The sequence below is a fragment of the Vipera berus genome, assembly GCF_964194415.1.
Source record: "Vipera berus genome assembly, chromosome: 2".
Lineage (NCBI taxonomy): Eukaryota > Metazoa > Chordata > Lepidosauria > Squamata > Viperidae > Vipera > Vipera berus.
This window is the reverse complement of record NC_138203.1, coordinates 115,476,405-115,495,254: the sequence shown is the minus strand read 5'-3', so window position 1 is coordinate 115,495,254 and position 18,850 is coordinate 115,476,405. Positions and strand designations below refer to the sequence as shown.

Sequence of the window (18,850 nt, the reverse complement as noted above, 5' to 3'; positions counted from 1 at the left end):
CAGTATTTTTTCCCTGATCCTCCTTTCTTCCCTATATTTTTTCCATTTTCCCCTCATTACACAGTTAGAATTCTTGGTACTACTGATGTATACAGAGTTAGGTATAAACATCTTCATCATATTTTACTAATATTATACAAAATAATAATATCAATTCATAAATCAATATCCTGTTTTTTGTGTTCATTAAGGTTTAATTTCCCATCAATATTTAAAGTATCTTTGTCAGTTATGATTTTCATGATATTAATTACATTTATATAGCTAAAAGTTTTATTCATACCAATCCTCCTCCTATTTTCATATTTCCCCTAAAAGAAGAGAAAAAAAATGCTATTAAATTTTAATTTCCCATCAATATTTAAAGTATCTTTGTCAGTTATGATTTTCATGATATTAATTACATTTATATAGCTAAAAGTTTTATTCATTCCAATCCTCCTCTTATTTTCATATTTCCCCTAAAAGAAGAGAAAAAAATGCTATTTTAATTTTAAACCATATCTTTCATTATAAAAAGTCTAATTATAATCTAAGGGTCATCCATTCTTTTAACCATATTCAAACAAGTACTTAAACATATGATGCCCCCTCTAACAGGTCAAATCTTCTATTTTTTAAATCTAACTCTCGCTTTCTTTCTTTGCCAAGTAGCTTTCCAAACCAAGGCAATTAAATCGCCCAGGAATTTTCTTTCTATTTTGATGAAAGTTACTTGGCATGAGGAAGACAATTTAGGTAGGGTATTTTTGAGGGGCAATTCCACCCATTTATGTTCCTTAAGCAACTCCCACCTTCCTTCTCTCTCAATTTCTCCCCTCATCTTTTGTCTCCCAAATTGTAACATTTCCCCTGACAGCTCTATGTTCCATTCCCCAAAATCTTCCGTGTCATCTGGTGCATCTTGCAAGCTTAAAAGTTAAAGGGTCTTTTGCAATTTCATTGTTATGGGTAAATCTTGCAGTATTTTATTTGTGTATAATAGTTTATATTTCCTTTCTTTCATCTCTTCCGTCTCTAGATCCATTTCCTCTGCTTCATCTTCCGATCTCTGGTTTATTTGTTCATACTTTGTAGTCATTGTCTGGGAACGTTCTAGTTGTAGATTTAATTTGGAGATTTGCTCATTTATATTATCTAAATTAGTTTTAGTCACATTGTGGTTTCTTTTTATGTCCTCTTTGTATGCAATTATTGTTTGGTGAATTAGTTGTAGCATAGAGTATATTTCCTTCTGAAAAGTATTTCTTTTTTCTTGAGGCATCATTCCTGAAGATCCTCTAATATCACCAGTCTCAGTAAGAGTAGAACAAAGCTTCCTCTAGCTTTCTGGTCTTTATATGCAGCCTTTATAATCCAGAAGATTTTAGAGTACAGATCCAGTCCCAAAAGCAATATTTTATAATGATCCTTTGTCTCAGGTTTCCAAAAATTGTCAGGCAGTATTATAATCCACAATGTTCAAAGTGTTCAACCTCTCTGAAAATAGCTCAAAAGCCTCTCCCAGCCAAAAGTAATCAAAGGTCAAGTTTTTCTTTCTCTTCCACTAGCTCTTGAGATTAAAAGCCTAAACTCAGTGGGTGTTTGTAATCCAACAAGGTCAGGGTGATAAGTATGCCACAATATTTTCCTTTATTGCCAGCTGTTCTTCCTTAGGCTAGGAATCACCAAGCAGGCAGATCCACCACTAGATATCATTCAAAATCCATTTTCCACCCTTTGTTTTAAGGATTGATTTCTTGTATTTCACCTCAATGGGTTTTTTTTCCAAAGAGAAAATCTTAACAGTTATCTCAGTTCTCAAATTTCAAAATTGTAGTTTTATATTACTTCCACTTCAATATTGTGTATTTCTGTTCCCTATAGAAATTAAAAAGCCACTTCCATTCACATTCGGAGGTTTTTAGCTTCTTGGGATCCTTTCCCAGGAAATTCAGTTGTAAAATAGTAAAGAAAGGATCAATATTCTCACCCAGTTCCAAACATGCTGTTTATGATGTGCTAATTGGGGCATTTGTTCTTCGGTTATCAGCAGCTAATGGCCAGCTACAGAAATGTAGCTGGTCTTTCCCCTGCTGGTTTGGAGGGCTTTCTTTGAATCAAAGGGAAAGACCGCCATCTCTCCATGATCGACAAGGCACCCCTCCTTCATTGCCTCTTCAGGGTGACTTTAGGCCCTTTTCAGGGCCCTCAGCAGGGCAAAATTGGGCATGGAGGGCCTTCCTGTGTCCGTCTTGCCGCAAAACCGGAAGTCCTGACCTGTGATCATGTTAAACCGGGTAAAGGTTATTTATGGAAATATGGTTATGGCATGCTCTTAGAAACATCTAACATTTCATTATGTTAATTAAAGCAACTTAGTTCACATACTGGCTGTACAATTTCTCTTGACAATCTTGTCAACACTGCTAACATCAGATGTTCTTGCTTTGGCAACAGATGAAAATGCAGCCATTTTCTCTTTTTCCTTTTTGCTACTTTTAGAATTAGTTGGTGCAGGGAGGGGGGATTGGGATACGAGCTCAGTTAGCCATAATAATAACTCTGCCATGGGAACCCAGGGCCAGACTGGGTCCAGAGCTGATAATGTTTTGGCGGGCTGGAGAGCTGGGGAGAAAGCCCACACTTTAAGCTAATTGGGGAGTGTGCTTTATGACTGTTTATTGGGGGTGGGAATTGTACTTTGTTACTTTGTATCCAGGGGAGGGGAATTTAGTTTTTGGGTTCAACTATGTAGTGCCGATAGTTTGTATCCTGAATAAAAGATTCTTTAAAGAAAATAATGCCTCGAAGTTCTTTTGAAGGGTTTCATCTATCGGAACCATGAGACTTGTCTTAACAAGGAATGGTAGATAACTGATTTTATATACAGCACCGCTAGAAAGGTGGGGTAATGCTAAGTAATTCATTGCTGTCCATCCTACAAACACAACTTTGCTCTTTGCCCAGTTATATATTTTGTCTTCTGTATTGAGCCTTGCAAAAAAATGTTGCAGTTCTTAATAGATCAAAGAAAATAGTTTTCTTTAATATCAGCTGGGCCTATACAATCCCCCTTTGGTTGGCTAACTTTAGTCTGTTTATTAATTTGATATTCAGCTTTTCCTCTAAAAAGTTCCAGACAACTAAAAGTAAAGCCAATCTTTTGAAAGGATGTCTTCAAAAGAGTAAATTTTGCAGCGCATGAATTCATTGCCAACACCTGCTGCAATTCAGTAAGGGTGATCTGAAGAGAAACGTTTGTCCCAGGAACCTTCCAAATCTAATAAGACACTTCAAAAATCTCTTGTCCTTTGAGGGTGTTTCAGACTAGAAGCTGGGAGCAATTATATCCAAGGTTGGAATAGTTAGACATCTGTAAACAGCCGAAAGGAAGAGGCAGAAAACTCTTTGAGGCTTCTCTAAGCCAGTATCCACCTATTTTCTTAGATGTGAAGATGCCCTTCGTAAAAGCAAGACACTGATTGGACCAGACCAACGTGAGTTCCTCCGAGAGCTAGAGAGGAATTACCAACGCCTAAAGGAAGCCCTGCACCCACTACTCAACCGCAAAATCCCTCAACTCTATACATCAGTTGCTTCTCATTCTGCACACAGGTGAGCTTGCATGCCCAGCTTGCCTCTGGTATGAGTAAACACTTCAAAATGGAGGCTCAGAACCAAAGTGCTTTGCACAGACAAGTTTATTGGTACAATTCCACCACTATTACACTTAGGGGCCCTTCCTAATTTGTTGGTTTTGTTTCAATCTTTTCCTCCTTGGGATATAAATGAATCCCACTTAATTTTTCTAGGAATTCTGCTCCTCCAAACAAGGAAATATATCCTTGTGCTGCTCTCCAGCACAAGATGCTATGCTGTTGGATTATACTCAGATATTTAGAATGTCATAAGTGACACTGGGACACTGTTAAGTTGTTTACCACTTGTTTTCAAGGGACACAGTTCTTACCCTTAGTAATTTTGAATCAGTTTAATAGTGTCTGTTAAGTGACATTTGTGCCTGTTAAGGCTATTTTAAATCTTATAATGATTCTGATTGTGCCAGTTGCTTTAGAGAGATCCTGCTTCAGAATCAGACCCAAATCTAATGCAGTTCTTTTATTTATTCAATAGAAATATACATTTCCGCCTTTGCCATTTCACTCTTTCCCTACATGGTGTAAATCCCTTTCCAATATTTGTTTGAAAACCTTCTTCTATTTCTCTTCCAGAAGTTCCTTCAACAGATTGAGTCTGAGGAAGATGGAAGCCTAACCTGGTTTGCTTGAATTGCAAGGAGTCTAATTTATGAAAGAAAGTACTGAACTTTGCAGCCATCAGAGTTTCAGCCTTAATGAAGGATTGTGCAGTTATTTTGCACTGGAAGACAATATTGAGATTCCTGCCCCATTTTTCCTGGCACTGTTCAAGATTTGAAGCCAGAGTTTCAGTCAAATAGAAGAATATTTGTTGAAGATGGTAGTGGAGAGGTGCTGGCTCCCACATTCTGCCTTGTTGAAGACTGAGCACCATCCTCAGGAAACTTCTCAGCACATGGCCATCTGGGTTGGGAAGGCTAGGTCAGACCTCCTGCAGATCTTGATCCAAGTGGAGATTTGTGTCATAGACACTGACCTTGAATTTCCATATGCAGCAGGTAGATCCAAAATGTAACTCTAGATGGACTTCCAAGTTTCTTCATTGTGGTTTCTCTGCTGCTTTCCCTTTGAAAGCTGAAATTAGCCGAAGAATTTGAAACCCTCCACTACTCACCCAATCCGTTCTTTTGTTCTGTGTTTTCACACGTTTTTGGCTTTTGATCACTTGGAATATCCAGTTATTTATGTATCCATAGGAATGACTGTCTTAGTTTCTGGATCTCATTCCTAACTCAGGGAAGAATACAGTGGTATCTAGATCAAGGTTAGAAGACGGAAACCTTATAACACCTGGATTTGATTCCTGCCATACTCCTTGATCTTCCTACCCATAGCTTGGTCTGAAACCCAGGAATTATGATTCTGTTGCTCCTTGTTCTGTTTCCCAGGTTTTTATTAAGAGCTCCTAAACTACTTTTTGGAATCTTCATTATCTATATTTTAAAGATAATTTAAAGGATCTAAAATGTTTATTTAGGTTTCTGGCGAATCCCCAATGCTGCTGTACAGAATCTAGCCACCTACACCATGATCACTGCCTGCTCGTCTTTAAGCAGCCACTGGAGATAAATACTTTCCGAATGACCAGGATACCTATCAATTATGGGGAGGATATGGTTTTTCTGAATAGCTCTTTAGAAGGAACATTGAAGGAGCATGTGTCCAATGGTCTACACCTCTCCTGGACCACAGGAGCAGAGTCTTTCAGCCAATGGTGTCTTTTTATACTTGCCGTACAGGACGGCCGATGGAAACACATGGCATCATGCAAGCGAGAATGCTTTCTGGTGGTTTACTGACTCCAACTGACTAAGATACCTGGCAGGTATAACTACATATCTAATAGAGGCTTGAGCCAGAAACAGCGGAGCCATACCTAAGGTCGCTTGCCTCTTGATCTCCTCTACCCTTTGACACAAGGTTTATTTTGCTTGGCCGTAGTACAATTTGAGAATTGAGGCTGGCGAGAAGCCTAGTTTGGCAAGGTTGGACTTGACTGCCTTGATCCATGAAAAGAATTTATCTTGAAGAATTAATGAAGCAAGGCCTTGCGAAAAGCAATTAAGCCTTAGCCAGATGTTTAACGAAGCTATACAGATTCTTGCTTCGACTTTTATCAATCCTGTCTCCAGGCGCAGAAGTGCATTTGGGACACAGCGCGGCATCTGGAGAATTGTTCTGATAAATTTGGATTGAACTCTTTGCAGTTGTGTAAAACACGAAGCTGAGGGTCCGAGCAAGGTCCCATAGAGAAGCTGTGCTAGCAACTTGGCCAGAAAGAGCTTAATTGCAGCTGGAACATTGTGTCCTCCCTTTGTGCAGAAAAATTTAAGAATGGCATTCACTGATCATTGGCCAGAGGCAGCCGCGTATTCTCCATGGGCTTTTTGTGAGCCAGTAGCATAGATGACCACCCCTAGGTACTTAAAGGTGGTTACCTGCTCTATTTTGTGGCTATTTAAATACCATGAGTACTATTTTGGCCTTTTTGCAAAAGCCATAACCTTTGTTTTCTCATAATCTATGTCCAGTTTATTATATTTACAATACTGGAAAAGGGCTCGCAAGGCTCTTTTAAGGCCAACTGGAGTCCTGGAGAGGATCACAGCGTCATCTGCATAGAGCAGCAGAGCAAGGCTGGGGGGGGGGGTGTAATTTGGATTATTTAACCATTTTACCATATCATTTATGTAAAAATTGAAGAACAAGGGGGCCAAAATGTACCTCTGTTTTCACCCCCTTTTGAGTTTCAACTGACCTCGAGAGAGACCCTTGCATATTACACCTCACCTTGAGGGATGTTTTGGTATGTAAGGCATGTAACAGATGGAGGAGTCTGTGATCAATTGAGGCAGCTTCCAGCTTCTCCCATAGCTTAGTCCTTATAACCATGTCAAAAGCTGCCTTAAGGTCTATAAAGGCAGCATATAATGATACAGGTCTATCTGATGCATATTTTTCAATCAAATGATGAAGAACTAAGCACTGATCTATGATGCCTCCTCTCTATAAACCCGGTTTGTTCTTCAGCAATCAGGTTCTCAAGATCCAGCTACACCTTTAATTTATCTTGAAGGTGTTTGGCATAGAGTTTGCTGATTATATTTAGCAGACTTATTGGTCTGTAATTGGCAGGGTCATCTCTCTTTCCCTTTTTATAAATTGGGAGCACAATTGCCAAGTCCCAATCCTCCGGGACATGGCCGGTGGAGTCAATATAAGTGAATAACGCTGCCAGGACAGGTGTCCACCACTCCATATTATTCTTTAGTAATTCAACTGAAATGAAGTCAGCTCCTGGAACCTTCCCGATCCTGAGTTGGCCAATGAGGGATTTAATTTCAGACTCTGAAACTGGATGCCACACAGGTAAATCCTTCAATATAGACCAGTGATGGTGAACAACCTAAAACCCACTTATGTATTGTTGGCTGGGTGGGTGTGGCCCATTGGGTGGACGTGGCTGCAGTGGTAACAGCAGACTGGGTGGAACTAAAAAGTTCAATCAATCAATTCCAACTTTGCAAAATCTTTTTTCCCCGCGTGATTGACTGATTGAACCTTTTTTTTTTTACACACGGTGGAGGCCTAAAGTGAAAAGGTTTTATAAAACCCAGTTGAAGGCCTAGGACTGGGGCGACGGCACACATGCCCACAGAGAGGGCACTGCGGGCCACCTGTGGCACGCATGCCATAGGTTCGCCACCACGGATATAGACCTTGTACTCTTACTGGAGGGGTCTTCATACATTCTCCAAAAATGAAGTTCCCAGGTTATAGGAGATATAATAAGTGTGGACTATGCTCTCAGATTGTTGGGGGCAATAAGCTGACTTTGTAATAATGCCGCTTGGGGGGGGGGCGAAAGCCCTAATAAGCAGGCATATACATAGAATGTGTTGTGACTCAGGGCCAGCCTGTGGGTCCGACAGCCGGCTCCGATGTATCGGATGACTCAGATGAGGGGGAGGAGGGAAACGAACCGGCTGATGATGGTTTGGAGGCTTTGCAGAGCCCTCAGCCGGGGACCTCTTCTCAGCTGCGTGAGCCCGAGAGTGCGGAGGAAGATGACCCACAGCTGGCCCTGTTCAAGGACGCCCGACGCAGGAGGCAGTCGAGCAGGAACAAACAAAGAAAGGCTGCGGGACTCCTCGGGAGGAGGCACAGGGAGACCACGCCCTGAGCTCTCTATAAAAGGAGTGTTTGGGGAGGGGCTGGTTGCTGAAAGCAACTTTTCCGCTTGAGAAGACAAGCTCTAGTGTTTTTGTTAACTGCGTAATAAATCTTGGCAGATGCCTTTTAGCCTTGGACGCTCTCCAGTCTCTTCTTTCTGAATAGGGGTTTGCCTTATTACAAGGCCAGAAGAGGGCTGGTTCAGAACAGTTTGCTTTCAGCCTCCCACCCCTTACTACTACGATGGAGCAGCTTCGTGCCGAGAATGCTCAGCTCACCCAGCAACTCACTTTGTTGGCAGCTCAGGTGGCTCAACTGCTAGCTCAGGTACATGCTGCACCCCCACCCAGGAGGAAATGTCAGATAGCTATGCCGGATAAATTTGCTGGCAATCCAGAACTGTTTCCTGCCTTCCTGGGACAATGCCAGCTTTTTATCAGCGTGAGAGCAGCTGATTTCCCCACTGACCGAGATAAGGTGGGATTCGTGTTGAGCCTTCTGTCGGGGGATGCAGCTCGTTGGGGCACGCCTCTGCTGGCACAGCCTAGCCCTTTGTTGGATAACTTTGGGGGGTTTTGTGACCATATGCGCCTCATGTACGAGGACCCAATTAAGACGCAGACCGCCACCCGACGCCTGAAAGCTTTGAGGCAGGGTCAGCACCCCCTGCAGGCCTATATCAGCGATTTCCGGCTGCTTAGCCAGGATTCCGCCTGGAATGAGGCTGCGCTCGTGGATGCCTTCCAGGATGGCTTGTCGGAGGAGATGTTGGATGAGCTGGCCCGCGTGGACATTCCCTCAGACCTGAATGGGCTGATCCATCTTTGTCTGCGGATCGATGCCCGGCTGCAGCAGCGAAAGAGTCGCCGTGCCACCCCACAGACCCCTGCCGCCCCTGTTGTGCGTGAGCCCCCAGTCCAGAGGGAGGAGCCAATGGAGCTGGGTGCCACCCGGTCCCGTCTATCGGTGACGGAAATGGACAGACGACGATCGGGGGGGTTGTGTTTTTACTGTGGGGACCCTGGACATTTGGCTGCTTCTTGCCCAAAGAAGCGTCAGCGGGCATCAGTGACCAAGCCTGCCCCGAGAAAGTCCCCTGCTTTGCTGTCGGGAAACGGCCCGAGCCCAATCTAGACGGTGTGATAGATCGGGCGACCCACCACGACCACGCCGAGCGACGCCATGCCGACGGTGCCTGTGAACCTCCACGGCATTTGATCTTGGAGGCACGTCTGATCCTTCCTGGCAAGCCAGAGGGGATTCCGGTCCATGCCTTAATTGACTCTGGGGCTACCACTAACTTTATGGACTCGGCCTTCGTGGCCAAATGGGCTGTTCCCCAGTGTCCGGTGGATCCGCCCATGCTAGTGGAGACTATTGATGGTCGAGTGCTCCTGTCCGGGCCTATTATGGCCGCCACGCAACCAGTGAGTATGGCCATCAGTTCCCATGTGGAGGCCATTCAGTTCTACATCACTTCGGATCTGCACTTCCCCGTGGTCTTGGGACTGGCGTGGCTCCGGGCGCATGATCCACAGATCTATTGGTCTCAGAACTTGGTCACCTTCCCAAGTTTGCAGTGCGTGGACCACACCCGCCATATCTGTGCCGGCCAGGTGGAGGGTTCCTCAGGGGTTTCCTTGCCTCCCGAACTGTCCGACTTTGCTGATGTGTTCAGCGAGTCAGAGGCGGACCAATTACCCCCGCACAGGCCCTATGACTGTTCCATTGATCTAGTCCCTGATGCGCCTCTCCCAGTGGGGCGTTTGTACTCCATGTCGGAGCCCGAGTTGGCTGCATTGCGGGACTTCCTGACAAAGAATTTGGCTCGTGGTTTCATCCGGCCCTCGTCCTCGCCAGTGTCTGCGCCCGTGCTCTTCGTCAAAAAGAAGTCGGGCGAGTTACGGCTCTGCTGTGACTACCGGAAACTCAACGCCATCACGGTGCGTAACCGCTACCCGCTGCCCCTCATCCCCGAGCTCTTGGACCGACTCCGGGAGGCTAAGATCTTCACGAAACTGGACCTGCGTGGAGCTTACAACCTCGTCAGGGTTCGGCCGGGTGATGAGTGGAAGACGGCGTTTGGTACTCGCTATGGACATTTCGAGTACACGGTGATGCCGTTTGGCCTGACCAACGCCCCCGCTGTGTTTCAGCATTTTATGAACGACATCTTTCGAGATCTGTTGGACCAGTTTGTCGTGATTTACCTGGACGACATCCTGATTTACTCCCCGTCGCGTGAAGCGCATCATCAGCATCTCCGTCAGGTCCTGCAGCGCCTCCGGAAACATCGGCTGTTTGCCAAGTTGGAGAAGTGCCAGTTCTACCAGGTGACCATCGATTTCTTGGGTCACCGCATTTCTCCTGAGGGCATCGCCATGGAACCGAGTAAAGTTGAGTCGTTACAGAGTTGGCAACCCCCGCGTCGCGTGAAGGATGTTCAGCGACTTCTTGGATTTGCCAACTACTATCGAACATTCATCCCTGGCTTTGCTGCCTTGACAGCCCCCCTCACCCGGCTCCTGCAGAAGAAGACTCGGTTCCAGTGGAACGCCCCCGAACAACAGGCGTTCCAAGCTTTGAAGGACGCCTTCATGAAGGAGCCCATCTTGAAGCATCCTGACCCGCAACGGCCGTTTATCGTGGAGGCGGACGCCTCCGACATTGCCATTGGGGCCGTGTTACTCCAGGCAGCGACGCCCAACGGTACCCTTTTCCCTTGCGCGTTTCACTCTCGGAAATTGAATCCCTCGGAGCGCAACTATACCATCTGGGAGAAGGAGCTGCTGGCCATCAAGGCGGCGTTCGAGGCTTGGAGGCATCATCTGGAGGGGGCGCGGCATCAAATCGAGGTCCGGACGGACCACAAGAATCTGGAAAGCCTGCAGACCGCTCGGAATTTGAACCAACGCCAGATCCGGTGGTCCCTCTTCTTTGCGAGGTTTGACTTCCGGGTGCGGTACATACCAAGCGGGCACAACCAGAGAGCGGATGCTCTGTCCAGGAAGCCCGAGTACACCCGAGTGGAAGACAAGCTTCCGCCCAGGACAGTGATCCCCGTCGAGTCTTTTGCTGCGGTGCGGGAGCCGGTGGATATACGGGCTCGGATCCGGGAGGCGCAGCAGCAGGAGGCGTGGGTGGCTCAGCGGAAGGAAGAGGTGGGGCCAGATTCGCCTTGGTCGGTCACGGATGGACTCCTGTATTATCGTGACCGGCTCTATGTTCCAGGAGGGCCACTCAGGGGACTCGTCCTCAGCCAGTGTCATGATAACCCGGCTGCGGGGCATTTTGGCCTGTTCAAGACTCTGAACCTGGTCTCCCGTACCTTCTGGTGGCCCCGAGTCCGACACGATGTCCAGTCTTATGTCACCTCCTGCGTCCCATGCAGGCAGGCCAAGTCAGCGACAGGGGCCCCGCCTGGTTTACTGCAGCCTTTGCCAACGCCCAAGAGACCCTGGGGAGCTGTGTCCATGGACTTTCTGACGGATCTACCCCCATCCTCCGGCTTCACGACAGTGTTTGTGGTGGTGGACATGTTGACCAAGATGGCGCACTTCATCCCCTGTCGCGGCTTACCGTCAGCTCGCGCCACTAGTCGCATGTTCATCCAACAGGTGTTCCGGCTGCACGGCCTTCCCGATAGGGTCGTCTCCGATAGGGGGGCCCAGTTTACAGCCCGCTTCTGGCAGGAGTTGATGCGGGCGTTGGACATCAAGGTTTGCCTCTCGTCCGCGCATCATCCTCAGACCGACGGGGGTACCGAGAAGGTCATCGGCATCTTAGAGCAGTATCTGCGCTGCTATGTTAACCTGCAGCAGGACAATTGGGTGGACTATTTGGCCATAGCCGAGTTTGCCTTTAACAACTCGCAGCACACCTCCACGCAGATGACACCGTTCTTGGCCAACGTGGGTTATCACCCCAGGTTTTTCCCCCTTTCTCCCGTGGACTCACCGGAGCCGGCAGCGAACGAATTCATGGCGGAATTACAGGCGATCCATCGGTTGGTGCGACGGCAGCTGGAGAAGGCCAAGGCCGACTACAAGAGGTTCGCCGATCGGTCGAGAAGGGATACGCCTCCATTATCGGTGGGGGATCGGGTCTGGCTGTCCACCAGGAACCTACCATCCACTCGGCCGGCGAGGAAGCTGGACCACCATTACCTTGGACCGTTCCCAGTCGAGGCCGTCATCAACCCGGTCGCCTATCGTTTAACTCTGCCACGTTCCCTGCGCGTGCACCCCGTCTTCCATCGGTCCTTGTTGGTCCCCGAACAACCGGCTTGTCCACTTCGCCAAGCGGAACCTCCCCCATCAGGACCTGGTGATGGCGACAGCACCCCCGAGTACGAGGTCGCCAGCATCAGGGATTCCCGCTGGCTGAAAGGTCGCTTCCAGTACCTGATCGAGTGGAAAGGGTACGGGCCGGAGGACTTCACATGGGAAGACGCGACCGCCGTTCATGCCCCTGCGTTGGTGACTGCTTTTCACGAACAGTTCCCATCCCGACCGCATCCGGATCGGCAGACCCGGGGGAAGGGCCCTGCGGTGCGGAATAGTGTTGTGACTCAGGGCCAGCCTGTGGGTCCGACAGCCGGCTCCGATGTATCGGATGACTCAGATGAGGGGGAGGAGGGAAACGAACCGGCTGATGATGGTTTGGAGGCTTTGCAGAGCCCTCAGCCGGGGACCTCTTCTCAGCTGCGTGAGCCCGAGAGTGCGGAGGAAGATGACCCACAGCTGGCCCTGTTCAAGGACGCCCGACGCAGGAAGCAGTCGAGCAGGAACAAACAAAGAAAGGCTGCGGGACTCCTCGGGAGGAGGCACAGGGAGACCACGCCCTGAGCTCTCTATAAAAGGAGTGTTTGGGGAGGGGCTGGTTGCTGAAAGCAACTTTTCCGCTTGAGAAGACAAGCTCTAGTGTTTTTGTTAACTGCGTAATAAATCTTGGCAGATGCCTTTTAGCCTTGGACGCTCTCCAGTCTCTTCTTTCTGAATAGGGGTTTGCCTTATTACAAGGCCAGAAGAGGGCTGGTTCAGAACAGAATGAAGGCTACTGCTAAGCTTGTAAGCCGCCCTGAGTCTTCGGAGAAGGGCGGGATATAAATGGAATTAAAATAAAATAAAAAAATAAATATGACAGTCTAATGGGGTATAGATTCTTTCAGAGTGGCAAGCTATTAGACACCAAAATGGGGAGGAGTTCTTTTGCTTTGCTGCTATGATGAGCTGTTGCCAGGAAGACCTTGTGTCTTGTCTCTTCTTGAATGCAATCAATTGCTTGAATTGTTTTGTGAATGTAAGTAACTGTTTAAGAATTGCTTTATTGCCATATCCAGTCTTGCATTTGTACTCCTTGTATGCCAAGTTAAGGGCTTTCTTGGCTTCTACGCAATCCTTATCAAACCATGGTTTGGAGGCGGTACAGGTTCTCTTAACTGAGCAATTTCGATCATGTGCTAATAATGGTTGTAGCTCATAAACTAAACTTTTATATAGTTCTAATAAGTCTTGAGTCGGGTTGGCTGATATAAAGGCTGTGCGGATTTTTTGAAAATTATTCTCTGTTAGGGCTCTCCTTACTTTTTCATCAAGTTGTTGGGTCTATTGGACCCAACATCTTGTTAGGCCTGCTGTAGAGATTGCAGGGATAAAATGGTCCTTGGAGGGTATCTGCCTGGAAGGATTTCATGTATATACACAGAGGTAAGGCAGGACTTCAAAATTTTCTAAATAATGTACTAAGTCCATAGAAGTTAAGATGTAGTCAGTGGTGCTAGTTTTGAACCCTGCCATAAGTGTAAACTCACCAGGATAGTCACCAGGCCATGAGCCATTAGATATGAAGAAGTTAAATTTATTTGCCAACTTGGCAAGACAGGCCAGCAGAGTTAGCTCTAATGTCTTTAAAGAGTCGTATGAGGGGGGTGTTGGTTTGTATAGGGACCTCCGATGGTGGGTATTGATGATGTTTATAATGTATAATCATCTGACCTCAATCTGGCATTAAAGTGTCCCCCTAGTAGGACCCTGGCATTTGAGTGTTCCATGAGTTGTTTATTAATGTAGTGTTCCAACTCCAGCCATACAGCAGTGGTTTCAGCTTTTCTTAGTGAAGGAGGGAAATAAATATTAATTATCAAAAGCAGGATTGAATGCAACTTGTGGAGAAGGGCCATAGCTGAATGGTTTAAAGGAGTAATAAGTGTGGACTATGCTCTCAAGCTGGTAGAAATAAATATACCCAGCCATCCTTTCAGTCTCCCTGGGCCTCTGCCTGGCCTTGCTTCCAGCTTATATGAATAATAGCCATTAAGCAGGAGATCATCAACAGTCCAAGTCTCTTAAAGATAAAGGTTCCCCCACACATGCGTGCTAGTTGTTTCCGACTCTAGGGGCCAGTGCTCATCTCCGTTTCAAAGCCGAAGAGCCAGCGCTTGTCCGAGGATGTCTCTGTGGTCATGTGGCCGGCATGACTAGATGCCAAAGGCTCACGGAACGCTGTTACCTTCCCACTGTAGTAGTCCCTATTTTTCTACTTGCATTTTTACATGCTTTCGAACTGCTAGGTTGGCAGAAGCTGGGACAAGTAACAGGCGCTCACTCTGCTACGCGGCACTCGGGATTCGACCTGCTAAACTGCCTATCTTCTGATCAACAAACTCAGCGTCCTAACCCACTGAGCCACCGCGTCTATATCCTTACCTTTAAGAGAATCAAGAGTGATTAAGGCCTCTAAATCGATACCACTCAGCTACACTCCATGACATGATGTTTAAAGTGTTTTTCTTGCACTGGCCTTCATATAGTCAGTTCAAGTTCTCCATAGGAGCACTTGTTGGAGGATAGTTATAATAATTGTTATTTGATGCATTAGATCAGACATGTCAAACTCACAACATCATGTGACATCACGCAATGTATCGGAGCTTTTTTGCCATTGCCGGCAATGGGGTGGGCGTGGTTTCCCTATGACGCGTCCGGCAGTTTGACAACCCTGCATTAGATTGAGTAGTTGTTGTCAATGCTTCTTTTAAACCATCCAGTCTCTGTGTATTATTAGCTTGCTCAGGTTCTGACAATACATCGTTAAAGTCTAAACATTTCTTCTGGCACACCCTCAGCAGAATCAGTGACTGTGGGTAACACAGTTTGTGGATCACTTCTCTGTTTCCTCAAGGTCGATTCAGCTTCCCCTGCTTCAAACTTATCAGTATGAGGTCTGTTGCCGCTTGGATTTAAAGCAATAGTTCCCTCATGGAGAGACTGAATCAGGAGTGGGCGCAGGTTCCCTGAGCGGAAGACACGTATTGGAAATATTGAAAAACTGCTCAGGAAGTGCTTCATTTTAAAAAGCATTGGGGGAATTATGAACTGCTTGAAGGATAACAAAATCCACATACATTGCCTTCTTGCTGGCAACCACTCTGCATGTAATAAATCAATCTGAGTATACTAGCAGTGGAGCAGCTGCTTTCCAAGAAGAGGTCACTCACTCTCTCCTTCCCTCTCACACCTGCAGACTACATCAGTGCATTTTACAGAAGAACTAGGAGGGTGGATGGGTAATTTTTGTCTTGAGGAAATTATAATAAACTTTAATTATAATCCAATTTTAAATATGAAATATGAAATGTCTGTCATGCTTTTTCATGGATACCAAAGCCTTGCTTATTTGCTGAAGAATTCCATACAAACTATATTTGTCCAATATCAGAATGAAATCAGTAATATGATGGAACCTGTGTTCCATGAATTTCCATTTTTGAAAAGATCAAGTTTCCAGCTGCCATTGCTAAAATAAAAGCTGAAGAATATTGGCAGATTCTGTATAATATTTGAAAATTATAAGGAGAGATAGTGTTGAAATAATGCTATTACAATCCTTGCTTTAGCCTTGATATGATAGTTTCTCTCTTTTTCCTTACTGGGCAGTTGCTGATCATCTTTTCTTTATCATTGGCAAAGCCTGCAGTTCTAACAACAACAATAACAATAACAACAACAACAACAACAACAACAATAATAATAATAATAATAATAATAATAATAATAATAATAATAATAATAATAATAATAATAATAATAATAAAGTTGGAAGGGACCTTGGAGGTCATCTAGTCCAAAGCCCTGCTCAGGCAGGAAACCCTATACCAGGGGTAGGCAACCTCGGCTCTTTCATGACTCATGGACTTCAACTCCCAGAATTCCTGAGTCAGCTATGCTGACACAGGAATTCTGGGAGTTGAAGTCCATGAGTCTTGCCGAGGTTGCCTACCCCTGTCCTATACCATTTCAGATAAATGGCTGTCCAGTCTCTTCTTCAAAACTTCCAGTGTTGGAGCATTCACAGCTTCTGGAGGCAGGTTGTTCCACTGATTAATAGTTCTAACTGTCAGGAAGTATCTCCTTAGTTCTAGGTTGCTTCTCTCCTTGACTAGTTTCCATCCATTGCTTCTTGTCCTGCTTTCAGGTGCTTTGGAGAATAGCTTGACTCCCTCTTTGTGGCAGCCCCTGAGATATTGGAACACTGCTCTCATGTCACCTCTTGTCCTTCTCTTCATTAAACTAGACATACCCAATTCCAGCAACCCGTTCCTTATATGTTTTAGCCTCCAGTCCCCTGATCATCTTTGTTACTCTTCTCTGTACCCTTTCTAGAGTCTCAACATCTTTTTTACACCATGGTGACCAAAACTGATGCAGGATTCCAAGTGTGGCCTTACGAAGGCGTTGTAAAGTGGTATTAACACTTCATGTGATCTTGATTCTATCCCTCTGTTAATGCAGCCTAGCACTGTGTTGGCTTTTTTGGCAGCTGCAGCACACTGCTGGCTCATATTTAAGTGATTGTCCACTAGGACTCCGAGATCCCTCTCACAGTTGCTACTATTAAGCAAGGTACCACCTCTACTATACCTGTGCATTTGTTTTTTCTTGTCTAAATGTGGAACCTTACTTTTTTCACCATTGAATTTCATTTTGTTAGATAGCGCCCAATGTTCAAGTCTGTCAAGAGCCTTCTGTATCTTAAGCCTATTTTCTGGAGTATTGACTATTTCTGCCAGCTTGGTGTCATCTGCAAATTTGATGAGTTCCCCATCTATCCCCTCATCCAAATCACTGATGAAGATGTTGAAGAGCACTGGGCCCAGAACAGAGCCCTGGGGCACCCCACTACACACTTTCCTCCATGCAGATGCAGTTCCATTGAGGACCACACGCTGAGTAAGGCTGGTCAGCCAGCTACAAATCCATCTGGTGGTGATGCTGTCTAACTCACATGTTTCTATCTTATCAAGTAGTAGGTTGTGATCTACTTTATCAAATGCCTTACTGAAGTCCAAGTAAATTATATCCACAGCATTCCTCTGGTCCACTAATTTTGTCACCTGGTCAAAGAATGCAATAAGTTGTTGAGTTAATGTAAGCTGTTAGCCAGAATTATTTGTATTTGGAAAAGTCTGATATTATTGTCCTTTAGCATTATTTCCAGATTTGTAGAGCTGTCATATCAGGGGTTAGGTGTCCAGTTTGGCTTTATCTCTGGCATAAAATGACTGAAGAAGAGTCATTGGGGTAATTGGCTATTTGCTATGAGAGAAATAAACTTTCCAAGTGATTGCTGGGGATTTTGTGGAATTATCCACATGTTTTTCTTCTAATAATATAGTAATAGCATTTAGACTTATATACTGTTTCTTACATACTGTCATTTAGACTTATATACAGACCTCTCTAAGCAGTTTACAAAGTCAGCATATTGCCCCCCACAATATGTGTCCTCATTTTCCCCCCTCAGAAGGATGGAAGGCTGAGTCAATATGGAAATGGTTAGTCATTGCCATCTTTTGGGATAAGTTTTCAACTTATTAGTTGGACCTCACATCCATGTATTGCCCAGGTTTGATCCTTTTTAGATTTTCAAGATCAGCAAAAGCCAGTTGATGGGGTGGGGGGAGACAAATAGAAATTAGAAGAAAAAAGATTGCAGTGGTGGGATTCAAATATCTGAACAACCAGTTCTATTATGTGATGCAGGCCTGGGCCTTCGATGCCTAGAATGGATTTCCAGAAGTGGCATCATGCACTTCTGGTGGGCCGTTCTAGGTCTGGGAGGTCTCCAGGCCTCTGATGCCTAGAACGGACTTCTGGAAGTGGTATCCATGCACTTCCAGTGGGCCATTCTAGGCCTGGGAGGTCTCCAAGGCCTAGACTGGACTTCCAAAAGCCAGCTGATTCTCTGAATTCAGGTAAATTTAGCTACTGGTTCTCCCGAACCGGTACGAACTGGCTGAATCCCACCACTGAAAGATTATGAATGTGACAGTGAAACAATCAATGAAGCAAAGTAAAATCAGGAAGGTCTGCTATTCAGGAACCAATAAAGAATCTTGTCAAGTAGGATGAAAAAATTACAATGATGGAAGGACTATTGGCAGATATGAGATCCATGTACCCATGAGAATTGGATGAAGAAGCTAATGATAGAGTTGCAGTACATAGTCCATCTCTTATCAGAGGAGTTGTTAGAGTTGAACACTGCTTGGCCGAGAAAGTAGGGAATAACTAAACTCCTAAATATCTGTGTTTGGGAGGCTGGGCCCTGCACATTTGTTCTGATGGCAGAAAAATAGTCTAAAGAAGAGACATGATAGGAGTCCTCATATACCAGAAGAGATGGTATATGGATAGGTCCATAGGACCAAGGGTAGAAGAAGAACCAATCTTCAGCAATTTTCTGAGCACATGAATTATTAAGCAGAACAGCCTGTCCCTAGATATTTTGAAGCAAAGATTGGACTTCCATTTGTCTGGGATGATCTGAGGATTCCTGTTCTGGACAGTGGATTGGTTTAGAAGTCCTCCGAAACCCTTCCCAATCAGTGATTCTAGGATGGAGGACATTTCATTGGAAGGCAAAGGGAAGGGGCTGATACTTGTCTTAAAATAATTGCAAATGGAAGAAGCTTTTACAGCACTTAGCAATAGCACTTAGCGTCTTATATACTGCCCCATAGTGCTTTATACCAG

The 18,850-nt window shown here is 45.4% G+C and overlaps 1 protein-coding gene across 1 annotated transcript in view; it reads left to right on the top strand.

The window, feature by feature from the left end:
- Window positions 1-7,796, top strand: part of DOCK6 (dedicator of cytokinesis 6) — a gene marked incomplete at its 5' end in the record, with an annotated part of 204,374 nt that extends 196,578 nt beyond the window's left edge. Inside the window, 2 exons of the mRNA XM_081316526.1 lie at window positions 3,430-3,597; window positions 4,215-7,796. Of these exons, the coding sequence (XP_081172652.1) occupies window positions 3,430-3,597; window positions 4,215-4,257 (211 nt within the window). The 3' untranslated portion in view covers window positions 4,258-7,796. The remainder of the gene's footprint in view (window positions 1-3,429; window positions 3,598-4,214) is intronic.
- Between the last annotated feature and the right edge of the window lie 11,054 nt (window positions 7,797-18,850).